At 47.2% G+C, this 19269-nt stretch overlaps 1 protein-coding gene across 2 annotated transcripts in view; it reads left to right on the top strand.

The window, feature by feature from the left end:
* The window catches only part of LOC105829835 (3-phosphoinositide-dependent protein kinase 1), a 343579-nt gene that overhangs the window by 300581 nt on the left and 23729 nt on the right, over window positions 1-19269 (top strand). Inside the window, exon 4 of one of the 2 annotated variants that reach the window (XM_036286033.1) lies at window positions 18108-18378. The exons of the other annotated variant lie outside the window; for it this stretch is intronic. Within the exon in view, the coding sequence (XP_036141926.1) occupies window positions 18310-18378 (69 nt within the window). The 5' untranslated portion in view covers window positions 18108-18309. The remainder of the gene's footprint in view (window positions 1-18107; window positions 18379-19269) is intronic. 2 annotated transcript variants of the gene reach the window in all.

Here is a 19269-nt window from a genome sequence, read left to right as displayed (position 1 = left end):
GAGAGGTTTTTCAAAATTAAAATAAACGATAAGGGGGTGAGGGGGATAATAACGGATTATTAATGTGCGAACCTACCAATCCGCTACCGCGACTCGAGTACTCCGGAACGCGGGCTAATTAGAGCACGCAAATGAGCTCATTTTCTACATACAGGAATCGAGTTATTATTGTATTACATTAATGAACATTTTAAAGCGAACAACCGACACAAGTAGGAGACCACAAACTTTAACATGGCACATTTGTTAAATTGAATTTTGTTCGAATTCGAAAGTTATAAGGAAAGCATGTTGCCTTTCGAATCTGCTCGTGACTTCGATGACGTCACGATACGCCGCAAAATTGCTACTTTGCACGCCCGCATTCGGAACGGTCGCCCGACAACAGGACGGAGTTTAATTTAACCGCCACTTGGTCCACCGGTGGAATGCCATTCGAAGACACCGTATATTCGACAGGTCTCAGTCCGGGATGGACCACGGAGGCGGGGGGGGGGGGGGGGGGGGAGGATCGAAAATGCGGGAATTCTCCGCCGAAAGGTTCGCCACATCCTCTACCGTTGTCTCTCCATGAATTTCCCTTCCTTACGGAAACGGGAAGTCGCGGACGGACGCGAAAGGGTATCCGCTCGCTCGTATAATTTTAACACACACACGCACGCACATGCACGGATCTGCCGCTCGTACGAGGATCTTAGGTTCGTGCGATGGCAGCTCGATATCCGAACGCTTTCGTTCCGGAACGGAAGTAAACAAATCGCCGCCGAGTATTCTCGACTCTCGAAATTATCCCGATACCTGGTGAGCGACGGGTCACACATACACAGCGTGCGCTTTCCCGACTTTCGCCCGATTTCTCAGTTAATTATCGCGCGCCCACGTTGTTAACCTCATTGAAATCGCTAATCGCAGCCCGCGAAGTGCTCCTCGCGAGTTTGCCGATATCGAAGGAGAGTCTTCACAGAACTCTATGGGAGGTCTCCTTTCTCCTGGATCTCGGAAATGTAAAAGACAATTTTGCAGCGTTTGCTCTCGCATAAATAACACGCGTGATTTTATAAAATAATATAACGAGGCATACTGGTGCTTATAGTGTTTGAATAATTCGTTAATTATATAAACACTAAGAATACTTTAGTTACGAGATAATAGACCTTCAACGTCGGAGACCTCTTTTCGACTTCCACTCGAAAATCGGACGGGTCATATTTAGAAGATTAACGGGCTCGAGGAGGGTGCTCCTGCGAGAGAGGGTCCCTCGCCGAAAGGAGGCTGTCTGCCTATAATTGCTCTATAACTGCTAGAGTCCGCTTAAATTTGGCCGAGCGCAATTCCCTGTCGTTCTCCAAGCCCGACTTCATCCGCTCGTTACGGCGACGTGTTACGTCACGGGAGTGCCTTAGGGGCCGCGGTCCTCGTGAAGCCTGCGGGAAAGACCTGACGGATATAGCAGATCTAACTCTCTCAGGACGAAATTCATAGACCAAGTAAGCCTTAAGTTCAAGAATCGTCTTAAGTCCTAGCCACGAGCAGACTTAAGACTTACTTAACCAATGAAATAACAGTATTGACGTGTCTCAAGATCGTACTTAAGATGGATCTTGAATAAGATCAGTCTATGAATTCCGTTTTTAGTCTTCGCACCGCGAAGATACTAAACGCGGACGAGTTGTATATCCCGCGATGCTATCTTTGCTCTTCCCTTCTACCCCTCCCTTCTGCTCGCCGGACCTACGAATACGTTTTAAGGTCCCATTCACACGCGGAGACCCGGTCGCCCGCTTGCGTCATCCAGAGCCGCTCACGCGTAAACGGACCGGAAATTGGAATGAATAGAATCCGCTATTAGCTCGCTAATGCATTGTCGCCGTCTATTTTCAGATCGCCGCTAGAAACGCGCTTCATATATTATCGCGCCGGCACAATAACACGGATATACACACGCGGGCCGCATTGACCGTAAAGTTTAAGAGCCCACTCCAATTCCGCATCACTCGCGGCGATATATACGAGGGAACATCGGGCTTGACTAATGGTTATTAATTCTCGTGTTATGTCTGGCGGGCATAACACGAGAGAATTGACGCAACCGTGAGCGATCGCAAGCGCCAGAAATATTCTCGGGGCATCGTCGTCGTCGTCGTCGTCGTCGTCGTCGTAGTCTTCCTCGGGATCAATCGCCGATATTTTCAGCCTCCCTTCGACATCTCCGCGGATTGCTAATTCGTAAACGGATTGCTAATCCGATCTCGCGTTCGCGAATCGTCGCGGGGCAGTTGTGGAAGTCACACACGACTTCTCCTCTTTGCGTTTGTCTCGGCTATGTTTACGCCCCGCGTCGTCGTCCTCTGGCATCGAACCGGATTTATCCGGCGACACTCGCGACTTGGTGGTGCATCGGCTGCTATACTCACGCGCGACACCTTACTCGACTTGGCAAGACGACTTTTCCTGCGATAAATATAGCGACCGCGCCGCGGTACACTCATGCCGTTCGGCAGCCGATGCCAACAACACACGACGGCGGCGGCGCGACGGCGTCATTAATATGCGGGAAAGGGGGACAGTAATCGGCGGGGTTGCTCCTTATAGGATTGACATTTCTATACCGGCGGGAGCCTCCATATTTCCCGCACGCGACCGAGGAAAATTGAAAGTCATACATTCGTTTCCTTTTACTCGAATTGTTTCCGGATGACGCATCGCCCTCTGCCGCTGTCGAATTTTCAACTTCTTCTCGTTTAACCTTGTCGGCGATGTTTTAAATTATCTTTTATATATTAACTGTACGCGGGGAGCGATTTTAAGTAAGTAGAAAAAAATAAATGGAGAATATTCCTCTTGGCTTATTTTAAAAAGAAGAAGTTCAATAAGCACGTACCCTAAACTGTTTCGTTAAAAACTTTCTGATGGATATAAAGATGTTTCATCGATACTGAAAAATGGCTCTTGATACCACATGTCCGTACATCAAATTTGAGTAAAACAAACGTTTTCTAGATTTTCGAAGCTTTCGTATTATTTTCAAATATTATATAAATTGATATTAATATAGAAATTGTATAAATTATTTTAATGTAATTATTTCTATAATTAAAATGTTTTTTACTTCTGAGAGTATTTTGGTATGAAATGGTACGCAATCGATGATACACGAAATAATTATTTTATCGAATGTCTCCCTCTCCTTCTCTCTCTCTCTCTTTCTCCCTTTTTCTCTCGGTTAGCTTTTATATGATACGGACCAGGAAATATCGCTGTCTGGCTGGCATTTCGAAAGCGCGTCGGACTCACCAGGGACCGAGTACACGAAATAGATTTTCCAGTAGGCCTTATCTCTTTATCTGTCGTCTAAGCCGTGCCGCGCGTTCCTACACGGTGACACATAATTTCCCGCCGAACGATCGCAACAACGCCAGCTGGCTTTTCCGTCCACCCCCATCTCTCTCTCTCTCTCTCTCTCTCTTCCTCTCTCTCCTTCGAGAACCGCGCGCGTCCGTGTGGTTATATACCGCGCGATTTTTCACTAGCCTTCCTTCCCTCCCTCTTACTCCTCGATATTCCGCCGCGTCCCCTTCGCGGGTTCGCGAGTTCGCTGAGGCTTTGTTCGCAGTCGATTCGCAGTCCGTGAGAAATTTAATTATGCGCGCAAGAAACTCTGGAAAAGAAAGTCCACCGAACGGACGGGGGACTTGCGCGCGAGTCGCTGCACCCCGCCTTTTTATCCTATATCCCTCCAGCAAAATTGCAAACCCGGCATGATGCACCGTAACCGGACGGTTTTTTTTCCCATCGGGGCCCCTTGCCGGGACTTCTTGCCACGCTTTGAACGGGGCGCGCGGTAAGATTGTTAATTAATTTTCAATTTTACGCGACTCCGATCGCGCGACTTTGTTGCGCCGGTTTGCCGGATTTTGCAGCGTAACGCGGCAATTTTCAGGCCGCATTCAATATCCCACGTACGTGCGCAAATAATGTGGCGCGTTGATTAAATGTTGCAACACATCGCTCGACACTATTTCATAATATATCAGCGCACAATTTAATTTTTATTCTATTATATAGTAAGGCTACTTTTTCGCGCGCGCGCGCGCTTGTACTTACGTGTCCCCGTCAATTAGCATTTTAATCTCGACTTTCACGTTCGATTATGTGCGACCTGAACATTTCAATAGCCGTATTATTCGATTACGTCGCATATAACTTTATATTATTATTACATAACTTTAGATTAACTCATCTTTATTCATATTAACAATTTTATTTAAATTTGAAGTAAACTCAAGTGTTTTTTTTTTTTTTAGTGTCTAATTAGAGGCATTCCTTGAATACATTAGAAATTCGTGAGAATGACTTTTAATTCTAAAACTGAAACTCGATATATCGCAACGAACAGTTTCTCAAGCGAGTTTCTCTAATATGTCTAATCTATTCCGCATCTGCGCGCTGTCGAACGCCGATCCGCGAATTCGTCCGCCCGAGAGAGAGAGAGAGAGAGAGAGAGAGAGAGAGAGAGAGAGAGAGAGAGAGAGAGAGAGTGGGGAGATCGCAAACAAGAAAACTAATTGGAGCGTCTTATAATCGGAATGACCGACCGATCGGCCGGAATCAACTGTGATAACGCACGGAGAACGCGGGGAGTTTTCCACTGCTGAGATAGCCGCGCGCGATAGGTGCCTGTTTATTTTTCAATTGGCGATTTCCGAGAGAGAAAGAGAAAGAGAAAGAGAGAGAGAGAGAGTCGGTGCATCTCTCCGCTTTCAAAGGCGAATAACATCCTGTTTTCGCAGGCGATATCTCGTCTCTTCGGCTTCGACGATGACGCGAGGAGTCAAGAACCCGAGGCTGCTACTCCCTTGCACTTTTCTCATGTACCAAGAGACAAAAGCGCATATTTTTCTAATCGCCACGCGAAATTAGAGATCACACTGAGGTCCGCTTACGCTTAACATGCGAGGAAGGGCAAGAGCTTGCAACAAAGTTTCGCATCGATTGTATCGGGGCGCGGGCTGACGTCACAGATTTTATTTTCTCCTCCCGCGACATTATCCAACAACGTCGTAGGCACGTTGCCGGCATAATCGAATCCTATCTGTCCGCCCACAATTTCATCTCAAGCAGCAAACTGCCTCGTGAAAAACGACGTTCCTGCGTTACGCGGTTTCCACCGCCGGAAATATTCAGGAAGCTAATGGAATTTTCTGATACCAAAGTAAACGTGCGCGGTTTTACTTCCGAGCATAACAAATACAAATACACACACACACACACATACTCTTTCTCTCTCTCTTTCTTTCTCTGCTACGTGATCCGGCGTTATTAAACCATTCGAGCCAATTTGGGGATACCACCTTTTGAAAGTGCTTATGTTATCATAGCAGATATCTCTCTGATGTTTTGAAACGTTGACATATCTAATCTTAATTTTCGGTAAACAAGTCACGGAATTTTTTAACGGCGTAATCCCTGAAACATTTTGTAGCATCGTGTAAGTTTGTGGTTAATCTGTACAACCGTATTATATTTATTTTCTTACGCCGTTTATTATCTCATTCTTCTTTTTTACCTCCTTCCGCTTCGCTATTCGAGACCGTAGTAGTCTAGCGTTCTACAGCTGCGCGCACGTTTGCTTCACTTACTTTACTCCCTGTGTACCGTCGACGCTCCAGAGCAATAAATCGATCCCTCCCCATCCTTAATTCTCCTTATCGGCGTGACGCGTTTGCCGCTGCCCTTCTTGTCAGGAGCCATCGGCACCTACGTCTATCCACCCACGGGGAAGGCGTCAATCGAGAAGCGATAAGGACGCTCTCGCGTTGCACGCTCGTGGGAGGAAGCCGAAGCGCTTGACGTGAACCACTTGACGTGCGCTTTCGTCACGACGGCCGCGTGACGCGGATATCGTCACCTACGAACAATCGGGAGCGACCGCGAGTCGCACGGTGCATCGTAATCGCGTACGCATAATTGCATCGCGATGCGATACGTACGCAACGGCGGATCTATCGATAAGCAATCAAACGGGGGATCGACCTGAAGTTGTTACAAAAGCTTCGGCCTTAGGACTGCGTTTCAACACCCACGATATGGTTGACGAGCAGTTCGTGGAACGGGAAAACGTACATATATAATTGACATGAGAATATTATTAGACGCGGTCAAAAATTTTGAGTTGAATTTAACACAAAACAAATATGTTGAAAAGTAATTAATCAATTATTATATGTAAAAGATTGACGCTAAAGATGTAACACAATTTGAAAGCGAATTGTGTTATTTTCGACGTTAACAATATGAGTTTGATTGAAAAAGCATTAACATGTGTATGTTGAATTTAACACTTGGACGTGTTAAAAATACAACACAAAAATTTTAACAAGGACCGGTTTTAAATATAAAATGTTTTTTATAGCACGGGACTTGTTTTGACCGTAAACAACTTGATTCTTCTATTTTTTTTTGTCGAAATATTTTCGCAAATTTACCACGATTCTTAAATTTGTTATTAGAATTATTTTTATTGCTATTTGTTGTTGGTATTGCTATTGTAAAAATAAAAGACGCCATTAAAAGTGTTTCCGCGCCGTTATTATCGAAGGAATCGATTGGATCGTTACATTAAGAATTCCCGAACGTCGTTCCGCCGAACGTTCCCGGGATCATAAATCCGCGGCGGTATATGCGGCGCTGCGGCGACTGTGGGACTTTTACGTCCCATTGTGTTGTCCGTGACAATCGGGGGCGATAAAAATGTGACGGAAACGTGTGACGTGTAAGTCCGACGTTTGCGCGCGATGACGTAGCCGAAACTTCCTATCCAGCGGCATATTTAATTGCCGGCCGGTCTACCGCAACCGGTCTATCAGTTCGCCGTCGATGACGGCGCTTAGTTTGACGATAGTGCAAGAATATGTTGGATGCACGGCGGCGAGCTGCCGCGACACCACCACCGGCTCGGGAGATTGAATTCGCGCGAGAATCCGACCGCGCGTCACGCGCGTCCCCGTGACGTCCCTATTTTACAAATTGGATTCCGGCCAGAGCGCGTGTGTCGGAGTGTGTTCCGTGTGTTTACGCTCTTTCTCGTGAAAATTTCTCAATCCCTCGGACGTCTTAGATAGCCGCCGGCGTGTGTCGCGTCGTCCACGCGCTTTCGAGACCCACGGTCGTCGGTCGTCGAGAGAGAGAGAGAGAGAGAGAGAACGATCTCGCGAGGGTGTAACGAGAGTGCACGAGCTCCCATAAGGATGAGTGAGGCGTAAGAGTCAGCGGCTCCCGACGAGAGAGATTTTTCGCGCTGCAACCCAAGACCCCCCGTCTATCCGATGGCCTGCAAGAAGTGCCATAACGTGTCCTCGTACTTCAGGAAGACGTCGCGGAGACTGTTCTCGGTGAGTCATAAAGGTCATGAGGTTTACTGCGTTTTCTTTCGCGACCGTCCAACATGAATGAAAGTACGTTATCGTTACCGCTTTTATCTAAGTCTGTATAATTTTTTTTTCTCTTTTATTCGTGCACAGCCTTGGGAATTATAGCATTCCGCGTGGCCGGCGGGAATCCGCGTCTGCGATCTCTAGACTTATTTCTGAAATAACGGGCTACGTTGATGGTAATCACGGGTCACGATAATTTTAACTCCCTGTCGACACGTACGATTTTCCAAGGACCGCCCGTCTCGCACGCGCTCGGGTTTTTTTTTTTTTTTTTTTTGGCGATTAGCCCGATTACCAATATACGTTCACGTAGTATATACATTTTACGCGCGTCTTCGTTCACGTGACGACACGTCACGCGAGCGTGGAGGAGAGACGTACGGTATACATAACGAAACGATCAACGTCGATCGTTTCCGATCGAATTTCGCCTGTTCCGCCCGGCCGAGGCTGAACGTGCTCGCGAATTGCAACGAAATCGGGATGAAAATATAAAAAAAAAACCTGCGCCACGAACGAGAGATAAATAGGCGCTCGAGATAACGGTCGAGCGCGCGATGGTTAAAAATTATATTAACCGGTGCTATTTATCGAGCCGTCGCGTCGCCAACGTGCACGAGGCGACGCGACGCGAACGATAACACAATGCTATCTTGCGCACGTGTGGAAAAACATAAAATGTATCTGATAATGCATTGCGCGATAAATGCATATAAGCGCGTGACGCGAATAAGCAGCGAAAATTATGCAATCCACAGGTGCATACAGGTGCCTTGCGTCGTGATACTAACGCGATGACGTCTTTTCGTCGTATGTCACCCGTGATAAACACTTTTTCGCTCATTAATACGAGCCGCGCGCGTGCAGCGTTTATACGCGCGTAGGATCCAATAACATTTTATTACAAAACACTCGGCTTTCATTAAGCTTCATTAAATTCGCACGCTCGACGTGACGGGCGTCGCTCCCGCCCGATTGGAAACTTTTTTCACAAAAACGGCCCGGAGACTCGCGGGCGTAAACATGAATGCCGATGTGTGTTCTCAGGTGAGCTCGGAAAACCCATTTGGCTCGCCGCGCACGACGCTCGTGTACAATCGTGTACTACGAGTCTACGCCACGTTTGAGTTCACATGCAGCGGACTTCTATAATTGGACGGGTCGTCCAGACGTAAAACAATCGTATAGTTTTGTTAACCCGGTGCTCTGAAATCGAGGACCTACAGCACTCGGCCAGGCCTATCGCGATATCCCTTCAGAGGCAGATCGTCGAAACGTCAAAGCCGTGTTTTGCCACGATGCGTAAAACCGTTGTGGCCGTACAACGTAAAGTTAATTGAGCGTACGGCGGCCGATTAATCGCGAATCGATAAACGTGTTTACGCGCAAGATTGACGTATATTGCGCGGGACACCTGTGAGTAAAATTCCCATGGGAATCTTTCAGACAGTGGAAGAGTTTTGGCGGCATTATTATCGCGCGGCCGCTGTTTCTCGACTCAATACAAAATTACTGTTTGCTAATAGTTGTAATTTTTTTATAATTATAAATATAGTTATATTTACAATGAATATGTGCTGTCAGAAATGTTTATGAAAGTAGTATACAAATAATCAAATTGCGAGAAATTTAATAGGCTGAATCTCTCTACAAGGAACAACCAACTAGATTATTATCTGAAAAGTAGTTATCTAAAAAGAATTTTTATTAAATTTTTTATTATTAATGAAATCAAAATCATGTTGAGGCATAACAGAAATACAGCATAATTTAAAGTGAATTTTAAAGTTTATGATAAACGTTAACAAATACATTTCTTAACGTCGAATTAATGATGATAAAAAAAACCTTTGAAAATATCTCTCTCTCTCTCGTTACCATGAAAATTGCGTCGCAATATGACTCAATATTACATTATAATTTGATATTCCGCGTCGCATTAATCGTGCTGGCTTGAATCATTAACACAGCGCGATTTTGTAACAAAACCCGACTTTACGCTCCCGGGTCGTAGCCAACGGACGCGAATATAATTTAACCATCTTCGACCTCTATGTGGGCTCGTATAAATTTATAAACCCGGCCTGTGCACGCGCGCCGGCAGTTACACAATTTGCATGTTTACACGTGGCTGTCGAACGTTTGCCCCGGGTAAACGTCGTGAATGCAGGCTGCCGGGAGGATGGAGGAAAACGTTTCCTCCACCCTCCCCTTTCTCTTCTCCGCTGTTGAGAGGCCAATATCGAATCCCACGTGGTAGTTGCACGTGCACAACGGTGCACGTTTCACGGCGTAACGCGTTACACGCCGTGCGTTAAGTGAATTCCGTGTGTGAGGAGCGCGTTAAAATTATCCGCGGTCGCAAGACGCACGGACCTCGGACACACACACACACACATACATCGTCCCGGTGAGTGCCCAGCGTCGTGTCGCTGCGAGCGAAAAGCTACGAATCGCTGCGGATTCACGCTTCGAAAACGTGATAAATAATTGACGAGGGAATAACGGGCGCGGCGCGTTACAGCGAGGGGGAGGGTGGTAGTTACCGCGCGATCGATCGCGCGAAAAGTGAACTCTAACGCGATACTATCGACACATATTTATACACACGCGTCTCCGCGCGCGACGCACCCTTGGATCGCGATAGCGCGTTATCACGAGCCCGCGCGACGGCCCGTGAGGGGGTTGAGGGTCGCGCCGAACAATGGCCGCGTGATTAATTGCTCCGAAAGCGCCAGAAAGCTAGAGGTGATGGATGTTGTTCCGCGCGCGCCAGATGCCCCGGGCCCGCCAAAGTATAATCGCGCGGATGCATGTGTCTGCTGTGTGTGTGTGCGCGTGTGCGTGTGTGTGTGTGTGTGTGTGTGCAAGTGGGCCGTGCGCTAGTTTGATCCGGGAAGATTATCGCACGTGAAAGAAAGAAGCGCAAAGTAAAAGCGCGTACCAATTCACGCGGGGGGAAAAACAGTGTCCCCCCCTCCTCCCCCGATGACATCGTCTCAATTCAGACGGCTTTTCTTATGCAAAATTCGCTAATGAGACCCGTCCCCGTGGTTTTTATTGACATTCAATTTATCACTTTTCACGGCCGTAAATTATTATTATTATTATTATTATTATTATTTATTATTATAACGCGGTCTCCTCCGCGGAATGCGTTACATGAAATTTACTTAAAGTTGATATTAATGAGTGTACTGCGACTCGTGTAATATATCTTCTTTCGGGAAAAAGAAGAACAAGGAGAGGTAGACAAAAAAATACAGATAAGGGAAGAAGGTTTGGAGAGAGAAAGAGAGAGAGGGAGGGAGGGAGGGACTGATACGCTTCTGATCTCTTATCCGAGAAATGGAAGAAACCCAAGAGAGAGAGAGAGAGAGAGAGAGAGAGAGAGAGAGAGAGAGAAAGCTCTTTGGGCGGAAGCTAACGCTCCACTTGAACGTTTCTCGTAATTCTCGGATTACGAAACGGAAATCGCCCGGTTAACGGCGGAGCCGTGTGCATGTGTGGTGTGCGTGTCGTCGTAAATTATTCCAGCTTTATCGAGCAACGAATTTCGTTTTCGTGCGGTGTGTGTTGTGTCGTGCTGTGCGCCGTGAGGGCGTCGATCATCGCGCTCGTCGTTATCGCGCGTCTTGGCGACATCGCGATTAGGAAAATGTAAATATTTTCACCCGCAACGCGACGATAATCGCGGCCCCGGAGAGTTTTACCGGGCGCATTACGAAACGCAAATCAGTATTTACGAAAATCCCAAGTGGAACGAACAGTACGTTTCTCGCGTGGGAAACGCCCGGGGATCGAGCCTGGGCATACGAGATAACGAACGGAACTTGGAGACGCGCTTCTGTTCCAATGTGAACGTATCGCCACGTTAATTAGATTCTTATTGACTCTCGCGTATCGATCATTCCACTCGAGCGATTACACGACCGTGAATAGAGCGTTATTACAAAGTAAAGAGATCCCCTCTCCCCGCCCCCTTTTTCCCCGCCGTTCCGTTGACACATAGCAGGGGATGTAACGAGGCCTTTTGAGCGTGCGAAAAAAAATAAAGCGAGCCTCAATGGCAATTAACTCTCTCGAATTAAATTTCCCGTAGCTGCGCGAGAGCGGCGACGGTCGCCTCGATACCGACTTACCTTCGGGAAGTGTTCGACTGTCTATTTGCCTATTATTAAGATCAAACTCGGCGGAGACGCAAACATTCAGCGAAACACTCAAAAGGCGTTTCTCGAGACTTACGTGTCTCGGCACACCGGGGGGGAGGGGGGATGAAGGGGCAGGCCGATATACGTATTATTATGAGGAAAAACAAACGGTACTGTGCTCCGTTTGGTATCGTGGGGATCGATACCGAGGCGCTCTTGCGGTCGGGTCAACCCTTTGCTAGGCTCTCCTTGGCTCCAATCTTCGGGCCACTGCCCCGACGCGACGTTACGTACAAACACCGGAAATGCGCTCCCTTAACCCAATCGGCGCGCGCGAAGTCATTGTTTATGATGGCCATTAGCCGGGGCCCTCTTTAGCCGGGGTGTCGGATTGCATGCGCGACTTTCGTGTGTGTGTGCGTGCGCGCGCGCGCGTGCGTGCGTGCGCATAATGCACCACACACCACGCTTTATGGGATAATATAACGTTAGAAACGAGAGCTGAATTCTCGACGGTATGCAAAGTGTGTCTGGCGCGGTGCTCGGAGCGCGGTGCCGCATTTTTTTATATTCCCAGGCGCATAATTCCGCCGACTGCATACACGGTATTATTAAAGAGACGGCAGAGGGGTGGCACGGAGGGAGGGAAGGTAAGGTAAGGAAGAGGGAGAAAGGGACGCGGGATGCTTCTCGAAGGAGAAGCGCCGATGAAATAGTCGGAGCGCATCGAAAAGCAGAACGCGGACAGTCGCGCGTCGTCCTCCCCCCTCTTCTCCTTCTCCCCCTCCCCTTCTCTAACCCGTCCCGCGCATTATCGTTCGACGCACTCGCTGAATGACGCGCGACGAATTTAATTAATGAAGATCGCGCCGCACACGTTGTTTCGCGCGTTAAACGTCAAAGAATGCGTAATACGTGACCGACCCGGGTAAAACGTGTGCGCGAGCGGACGTGTACCGTTGCTGCTCGTGTATTACGATTATCTACGCGCGCAGCTTCAGCCGCGAACTCGCGAAGCCCGGGCGTTAAGTGACGCGCGCGAGTGCGTCGTTAAGTGTCAGATCGAAAACTTTACGGCGTATGTAACGAGCGGCGGAGCACTCGCGGAAGCGCCTTAACAAACGGAAAATATAGATCTCTAAATATCGATTAGCGTTATAAATTTACGCGGCGGGCTCCTCTCGCACAGCCGTGTACGTTAAAATATGCACTCGCGAGGCTGTGCGACATAAATACGTAATTGCGAGACTGCAGCTAATATAACGGCGTTATAAATAAAGTATAGTCAAGCCGGGGTACACCTTGTCGGTTGGTTGGTACACGGCTCACATTTTAGTAATGAAGTTACCCCCCCCCCTCCCCTGCTCCCCTCGTCTAGCTTCTTTTCCCGAAACTCGTACGGTCCTCGCGGAGGATCTAAATAATTCCGAGCGGTTCCTCATAAATAAATCGATTATTGCAGGAGGAGAATATGAGTCAGCTTGTGCGTTGTGTTATGCCCTGCTGAATGCGCGTGACTCAGAAAGATAAGTTATTATTTATTATCTCGCGACGCGATGTATCGAATGCCAAATTTGGAAATAGATAACGGCATTAAGCCGGCTGTTTGCGTTCTTCATCGTAATTCTCGCAACGTTAATAATAAGTAAGAGGGCAAGGCAGGGGGGGGGGAGGGAGAGACGTCCTTTCTCTTTCCTTGATAACGCGCCGAAACGCTCGACTCTCCCTCCGACGACGGACGCAGAGACGTTAGGGGACCGCCCCGACACGGTAAAATTAAATCTTAAACGATTAACGGTAAACTGTTATTCGCTCGATGATTATTTGCGCCTTCGAGCGCATCTGAGCCTTCGATAGTTTTCGTTGGGAAACGAAACGGATCCGCTTCCCCGCTGTCCTTTGTCCGGCGCGGCGCCGGGCGGCGACTTAATTCCGTTACCAGACGACATTCTCTATTTGTTCTCCTCTGATTTACGACGTCGATCGGGGCACATCTGCATTGAAAAAATATTTTCGGCCGCCCGCCCGAAATTCCGCCCTCAGCGGAGTGCACACAATCAAAACCCACCGAATTTTGGTACCTGCTCTCATCTGGAGACAAGCGACAAGGGCAATCGGCTTAAAATCGCACCGCGCTCTCACAAAAGCCCCGAAGGTATATACTGTTGGATACGTTCCTGCAGGCGTGGCGATCTCGATAATTGTTGTCCGAAAGTGAATACATTTACCACGCGCGCAGGACGATGGATTCTTTGAAAAACATTTTTCGAATATTTTTTTCTTTTTTCCTGTTTACGCGCCACTCCTCCCGGTCCCTGATCTTCGAAACGTGCATTCTGCACGGCTCCCCGGTGTTCGACGAACAACGTTACGAAAAAATACACGAGGCAATGAAACAAATATTTCAATCGAAAAGAATAATTTTTTTTTTTGTAATAAATCGTTTAACTAATATATAATTTAGCTATAGATGCAGATTTGAAAGGAACTTTTTTGTTGAAACTGGTTGTTGAAATGTCGAAATTTTGGGGGGACACTCGAGCGTCCTACACAATTATTTTTCGGTGTTCTAACAAAAACGAGTCATCTTCAGATTTATATCTAGCGAAAATTTTACATACTTGAGCAAAAGTCGTTCTTTCTGCGAACGAAAATTTGCCTAATTGGTATCCCTGTCTTCTCAAACGTCACCGAGATTTCACATCGTGGAATAACGAATCGCGCGTGTATCATTATTCTTATTGACACTTTATATTCTTTATCACCCTGTATCTTAGACTTGAACTCGCGCCTCAGCTCATCCGCGAACTATGTCGTGGCAGGTATTTATTAAGCGTTTGTTTCCGATCGGCGATGCGGCGATTGATAACGCGCGCAAAGAGTCGTCAACAATCGCGATTCACGCGTGTGGCACGTACCGCGCGTACCGTATCGATCTTTGTAACGCGTCGCTTGTTGCTCAATCATTGTTAGCCGCCGGGAGTATCGTCCAGAGTTCTTCGATGGCGGTCGGTCTCTGTTATTGCTGAGAGGCGCACGATGACGCACGCGGCGCGGTGTGCTCGAATAAACCGCGGCGTCCGATGTCGCCCGCGTGATCCCGACCAGGAAAGAAAATACATCGCGAGGGGAGCTGGGGTGAGGAGGAGGGGCCGAAAAAAATATTTTCTCACACACACTCTTTCTCTTTCTCCAGGCCGTCTGGCCGGGCGCGCCGAATGCATCGGTTACTGGCCGACGAGTGGGTCTATAAACCCGACTCGAAACTCGTCATTTCGACATCGTCGCGCCAGACGAACATGAAACGCGATATTATCGCGTCATCTGATAAAAATTGTGTGTACGAACAAATTGCGCCGCGAAGAGTCATAATACGCCAAATCCCAGAGTTAATGTCAGAGGTAATGTCAGTAATAACGGAAATTAGGAGGAGGTTCTAACGAAAGTAAACACGCATACGATAATGAAAAGGAATATTTTTGTTTTAGTAAAAAAATACGATGTGATACAAAATACAATGACCAGTGTTTAACGATGGTACTTTCACGTGATTTCATTAAGTGATGAAAAAATTATGAAAATATTGCCCAGGTTATTTTATATTTCATTTGAAAGTAATACAAAAAATTTAGCGGCAATTTTCTGCCGGATGAAAAATTATCAGATCAAAAATTAACAGTAAAAATGTGCTGTAATGAAAATATAATTAAGGAATGACATTTGAATTTTGTATATAATTATTTTAAGCGCTTACACAAAAATATGAGATTTTTGTCATAATTTTTAAAAATATTTTAACTTTTAATAGCAAGTAAAATAATTAAACTGTTATTAAACGGAAATATACATAATGTTATTCACGAAATTTTTATACGTAGTTTATTTAAAGTGTAAATATTAACTTTATTACTGCTTCAAACTTATTAGCTAAAGTATAAATATTAACACATTTCCAATTTTAATTTGCTTTGCAGAGATGTGTAACACCATTCTTGAATGTTTGATTCACGAGAAATCGAGTAAGCGCGAAAACTAAGAATAAAGTAAAACTATAGATATGCTCTCAACTAAAACTATTATTTGTCTCTCGTTTCGACACTTGACACGTGTTGACATATTTAAGGAAGGACTAAATCGAACTCAGTTCGGAAAGGAACGTCCCGAGACCTTTGAAAAGTAGGATAATTCGCGTTATTTGTGTCGCCGATCGCTCATCGGATATTTCGTCGAGGTATAACGGTCGAGGAGCCGCGGGAAACCGCGGGGGCGTCCGGTTACTCGGCGCGTCCTTTATTTTTACACGCGCGCGTGTCTGCCCCAGGAGGCGAATAGTCGAAAGCTCCCGGCGATATTTCCAGTCTGGCTCGGGGGGAGGGGGGGGGGGGCGTCATCGGGCGCGGCCGCGCGAGGGGGAGTGCAGGAGGAGGGGGAGCGATCTGCAGAAAATTACACGCTCCTTTGTCTATGCAAGACAATCCAGTCGCTTTCGCATTCAAAGCGTGACCAATAGCGAGAGGCGCTTCGGAACTCCGGAAGATGTGGGTTTTCGTCGGAGTTAGCGACGAACGCGGCGCGGCTCCGCCGGCGAATACAAATCGGGTCATCCTGTATGTGCGGCTCCCGCCCGCGTACGTAGCCCACGTGTATACGTACACATACACCTCGGTTTTCTCCCTCTTTCCACCACCTACTCCCTCCGGCGTGTACCTGTCCTTCCGCCACCGCGCCGTACCGGAAGTCGCCGCAACGAATGGCGCGGCCACCCACGATCGATCGTGGATCTTCTTCGGCGCGACGGGATCGTTTACTTCGTTTCGCTCGGTTCCGCGCGAGAGAGAGAGACACAACAGCGACAATAGTTGCATTTTTTATGGAAACGAGAAGACTGATACTTTTCCCCCCTCCCTCCCCCGGAGAAGTTGCGCCCCGAACTCGAGGCCCAAGTTTCGGATAGACGCGAATCTATCCCCCTCGCGCGTGTATTGTTGCGGATACGTCTTTGCCGTCACGGCGGATAACGATCGGCGTTTGCCGTCGTCGCCGCCGCCGCCGTCCCGCAGAATCTCTATTGCCTTTCACGTCCGCCAAATTATCGGGCTTAATTGCGAGGAAGATTCGGCCGGATTTCGAGACCCGATCTCGCCGAAATCCCCGGCGTCATTAAAGCGATTCAAGGCCCGTGAATCCGCGAGCGCGGAAATTAGGTCGCCACCGCCAATAAGAAGGCGCCAATTTCATCTCCCCCCCGCAGGTAACCGTCGAGTACTTTTAACAACTTGCCGTTATTAACGGGAGAAACAACGAACGTATCCCGTTACACCGGGGGCTCGAATCGATATGCGCGAAGAGAGAAATCTCGGCGAATCTAGGTGCTGCTAAATGTCAATCCGGCGTGTAAAAGTGGGAAAGCATACCGGAGTGGTTCCGGGCCAGGAAAACCTATCGATTAGCCGAACCAGCGCGCGCGCGGCGATAACTTCGTCAATCCCTCTGGGAGGGTTAACATCGCTAATCGCTCGGGGAAAATTACGTCGCCTAATTGTCGCTCTTATCCGCACAACAGATGCCGATCGTTACGGGCGCGACGCGCGGCGGGCGTCATTGTCCCCCAAGTAAAATCGCGCTGTCAAATTTCCGTTGGCGGTCCGGCGATAAATAGTCGCTATCGGGAGGCGCGCCGGGCGGCTATCAAGGATCGAGCCGCGCGATCCGATTACAGTCGACGAGGTTTCGTTAATAGCTCGTTTTCTCTCCGCTCCGCGGCATTCTCCTCCTCCCTCCGGAGGACGAAATGAGTCGCGATCTGCGACCGTCAAAGTCAAAGAGTCTCCGCGTCGAAAGCGGCGGCGCCCGGAGCGACAAATCTGAGGGGGCGATTGATCTACCGGATCAATTTCGCGAAAGATAAAAAGATTCTGGATAATCCCCGGCTCTCTCTCTCTCTCTCTCTCTCTGTCTCTCTGCCTCTTTCTTCACTCGATACTCGCTCGCGCAATCGCGAGCTTATTTTGGAGCGGCGAGTTGTTTTTAACGCGCAAATAACATACCACGTATATTTTTACGCTGGCGTAATCCACGCTTTTTCTTTCCTCCTTCGTGATGCGCCGCGACAATTCGGCGCTGTTTACTAATTGACGTTTATTCGCCGAGGAATCAGTCGATCGCCCGCAATTTTTTTTTCGACGCGCACGCATACTCGCGCCGCGTCCGTAAATAACATCGGCATACCGTGCGCGCGTGTCGATTATTTTCGCCGTGACGTAACGCGACGGCGTTTAATTATCACCGCTATAAATACATATATACGTCGTTATTTTTAATTCGCGCGATTCCGCAACGGGAAGACAGAGAGAAACAGAGAGAGAGAGAGAGAGAGAGAGAGAGAGAGAGATGGAAGGGGAGGAAGATCGGGATATGAAGACATTTCTCTGCAGCTAGCGTGTGCCGTAACGCAAACGCGAGGCAACTCTGTAGACGTTATTTCGTTGCCAATTCAGCTCCCCCCCCCCTCTCTGCCCTCAAGCTCGTTCACGTGCGCCTTATCGGGCCCATCGACCGGACGAAGTTCGCTCGCTCGGGGGATTAATTAAGAAGCGTGATTTCTGCAATTCCGACGCTGCCGCCACCACTACCACGACCATCATCACTACCACCATCGCCGCCGCCGCCGTCGCCGTCGCCATCGCCACCATTGTAATCAACGTCGTCGAGTATCAGACTGGTGAATGAGGTCCGACGATCGTCGCCTGCCCACGAGAATGATTCACGCTGCCTACGCAATTTACTACGCTGCTGTAAGTGAGAGTTTGCCCGCCCGTCATAAACAATCGATAGACCACTGCAAGCAGCCGCTTGTTTATCACAAACAACCGGCTTTGCCGATTGACTTGTCCTACCTCGTTGTCGCTCCTTGGTCACGCTGATCTCACGTGCCTGTGTCGTGTTTCCCCGAATGTAAAGCATTATCATATTATTATGTCATGTTCTCCGAATTATGTATTTTTGGATAACAGTACAGTTAAAATTTACTTGAAAAAAAATGTACCGTTTAAATCGCTATCAACCAAAAAAAAATACATCGGAAGATCGACGAACGTATTGTATTGATACAATCATGACGGACATGTTTCTCGAATATAAAAAAATTATCACTACGTCACGTTCTCTCTACTTGTATTACTACGTCACGTTCTCCAAGTTAGTGTATTTTCAATTACCAATAAAGAGAGTTAACATTTTGTAGAAATATACATGAAAAACAGATATAAGTCCAACTCAAGTTTTAAATATAGCAAGACTGTTCCTTTATATGTATTACTACTTAAATTACCATCAATCAAAAAAGAACATTAAGAGATAAAATCATCGTTGCATATAATTATGAAAATACATTAATTGACTTAGCTGTTTTAATATTCTCGGAAAAAATTCTTGAAGAATTTAAGAAAAAACATTTTGTTTTTGTTTTTTGTATTGCTACATTTTTCTGGATGTTTTCTTTCAAGATAATATCACGATCACCTTTATTGGTCTTTACATTAATGATTTTAAAGTTTCTTTCACATTTAAGAATTCTAGTAAATAAACAATTTAGTAAAATTCGCCGTTATTACCACAAACAATTGTTTTTCCCGTATTTTTGTGAAAAAATGGGGAAGGTGATTTTTTTCTTTGATTTTACTTTT

This window comes from Monomorium pharaonis, chromosome 1 (assembly GCF_013373865.1).
Source record: "Monomorium pharaonis isolate MP-MQ-018 chromosome 1, ASM1337386v2, whole genome shotgun sequence".
Taxonomy (NCBI): domain Eukaryota; kingdom Metazoa; phylum Arthropoda; class Insecta; order Hymenoptera; family Formicidae; genus Monomorium; species Monomorium pharaonis.
Note: the sequence above shows the minus strand (reverse complement) of the source record. Positions and strands in the feature narration are given on the sequence as shown.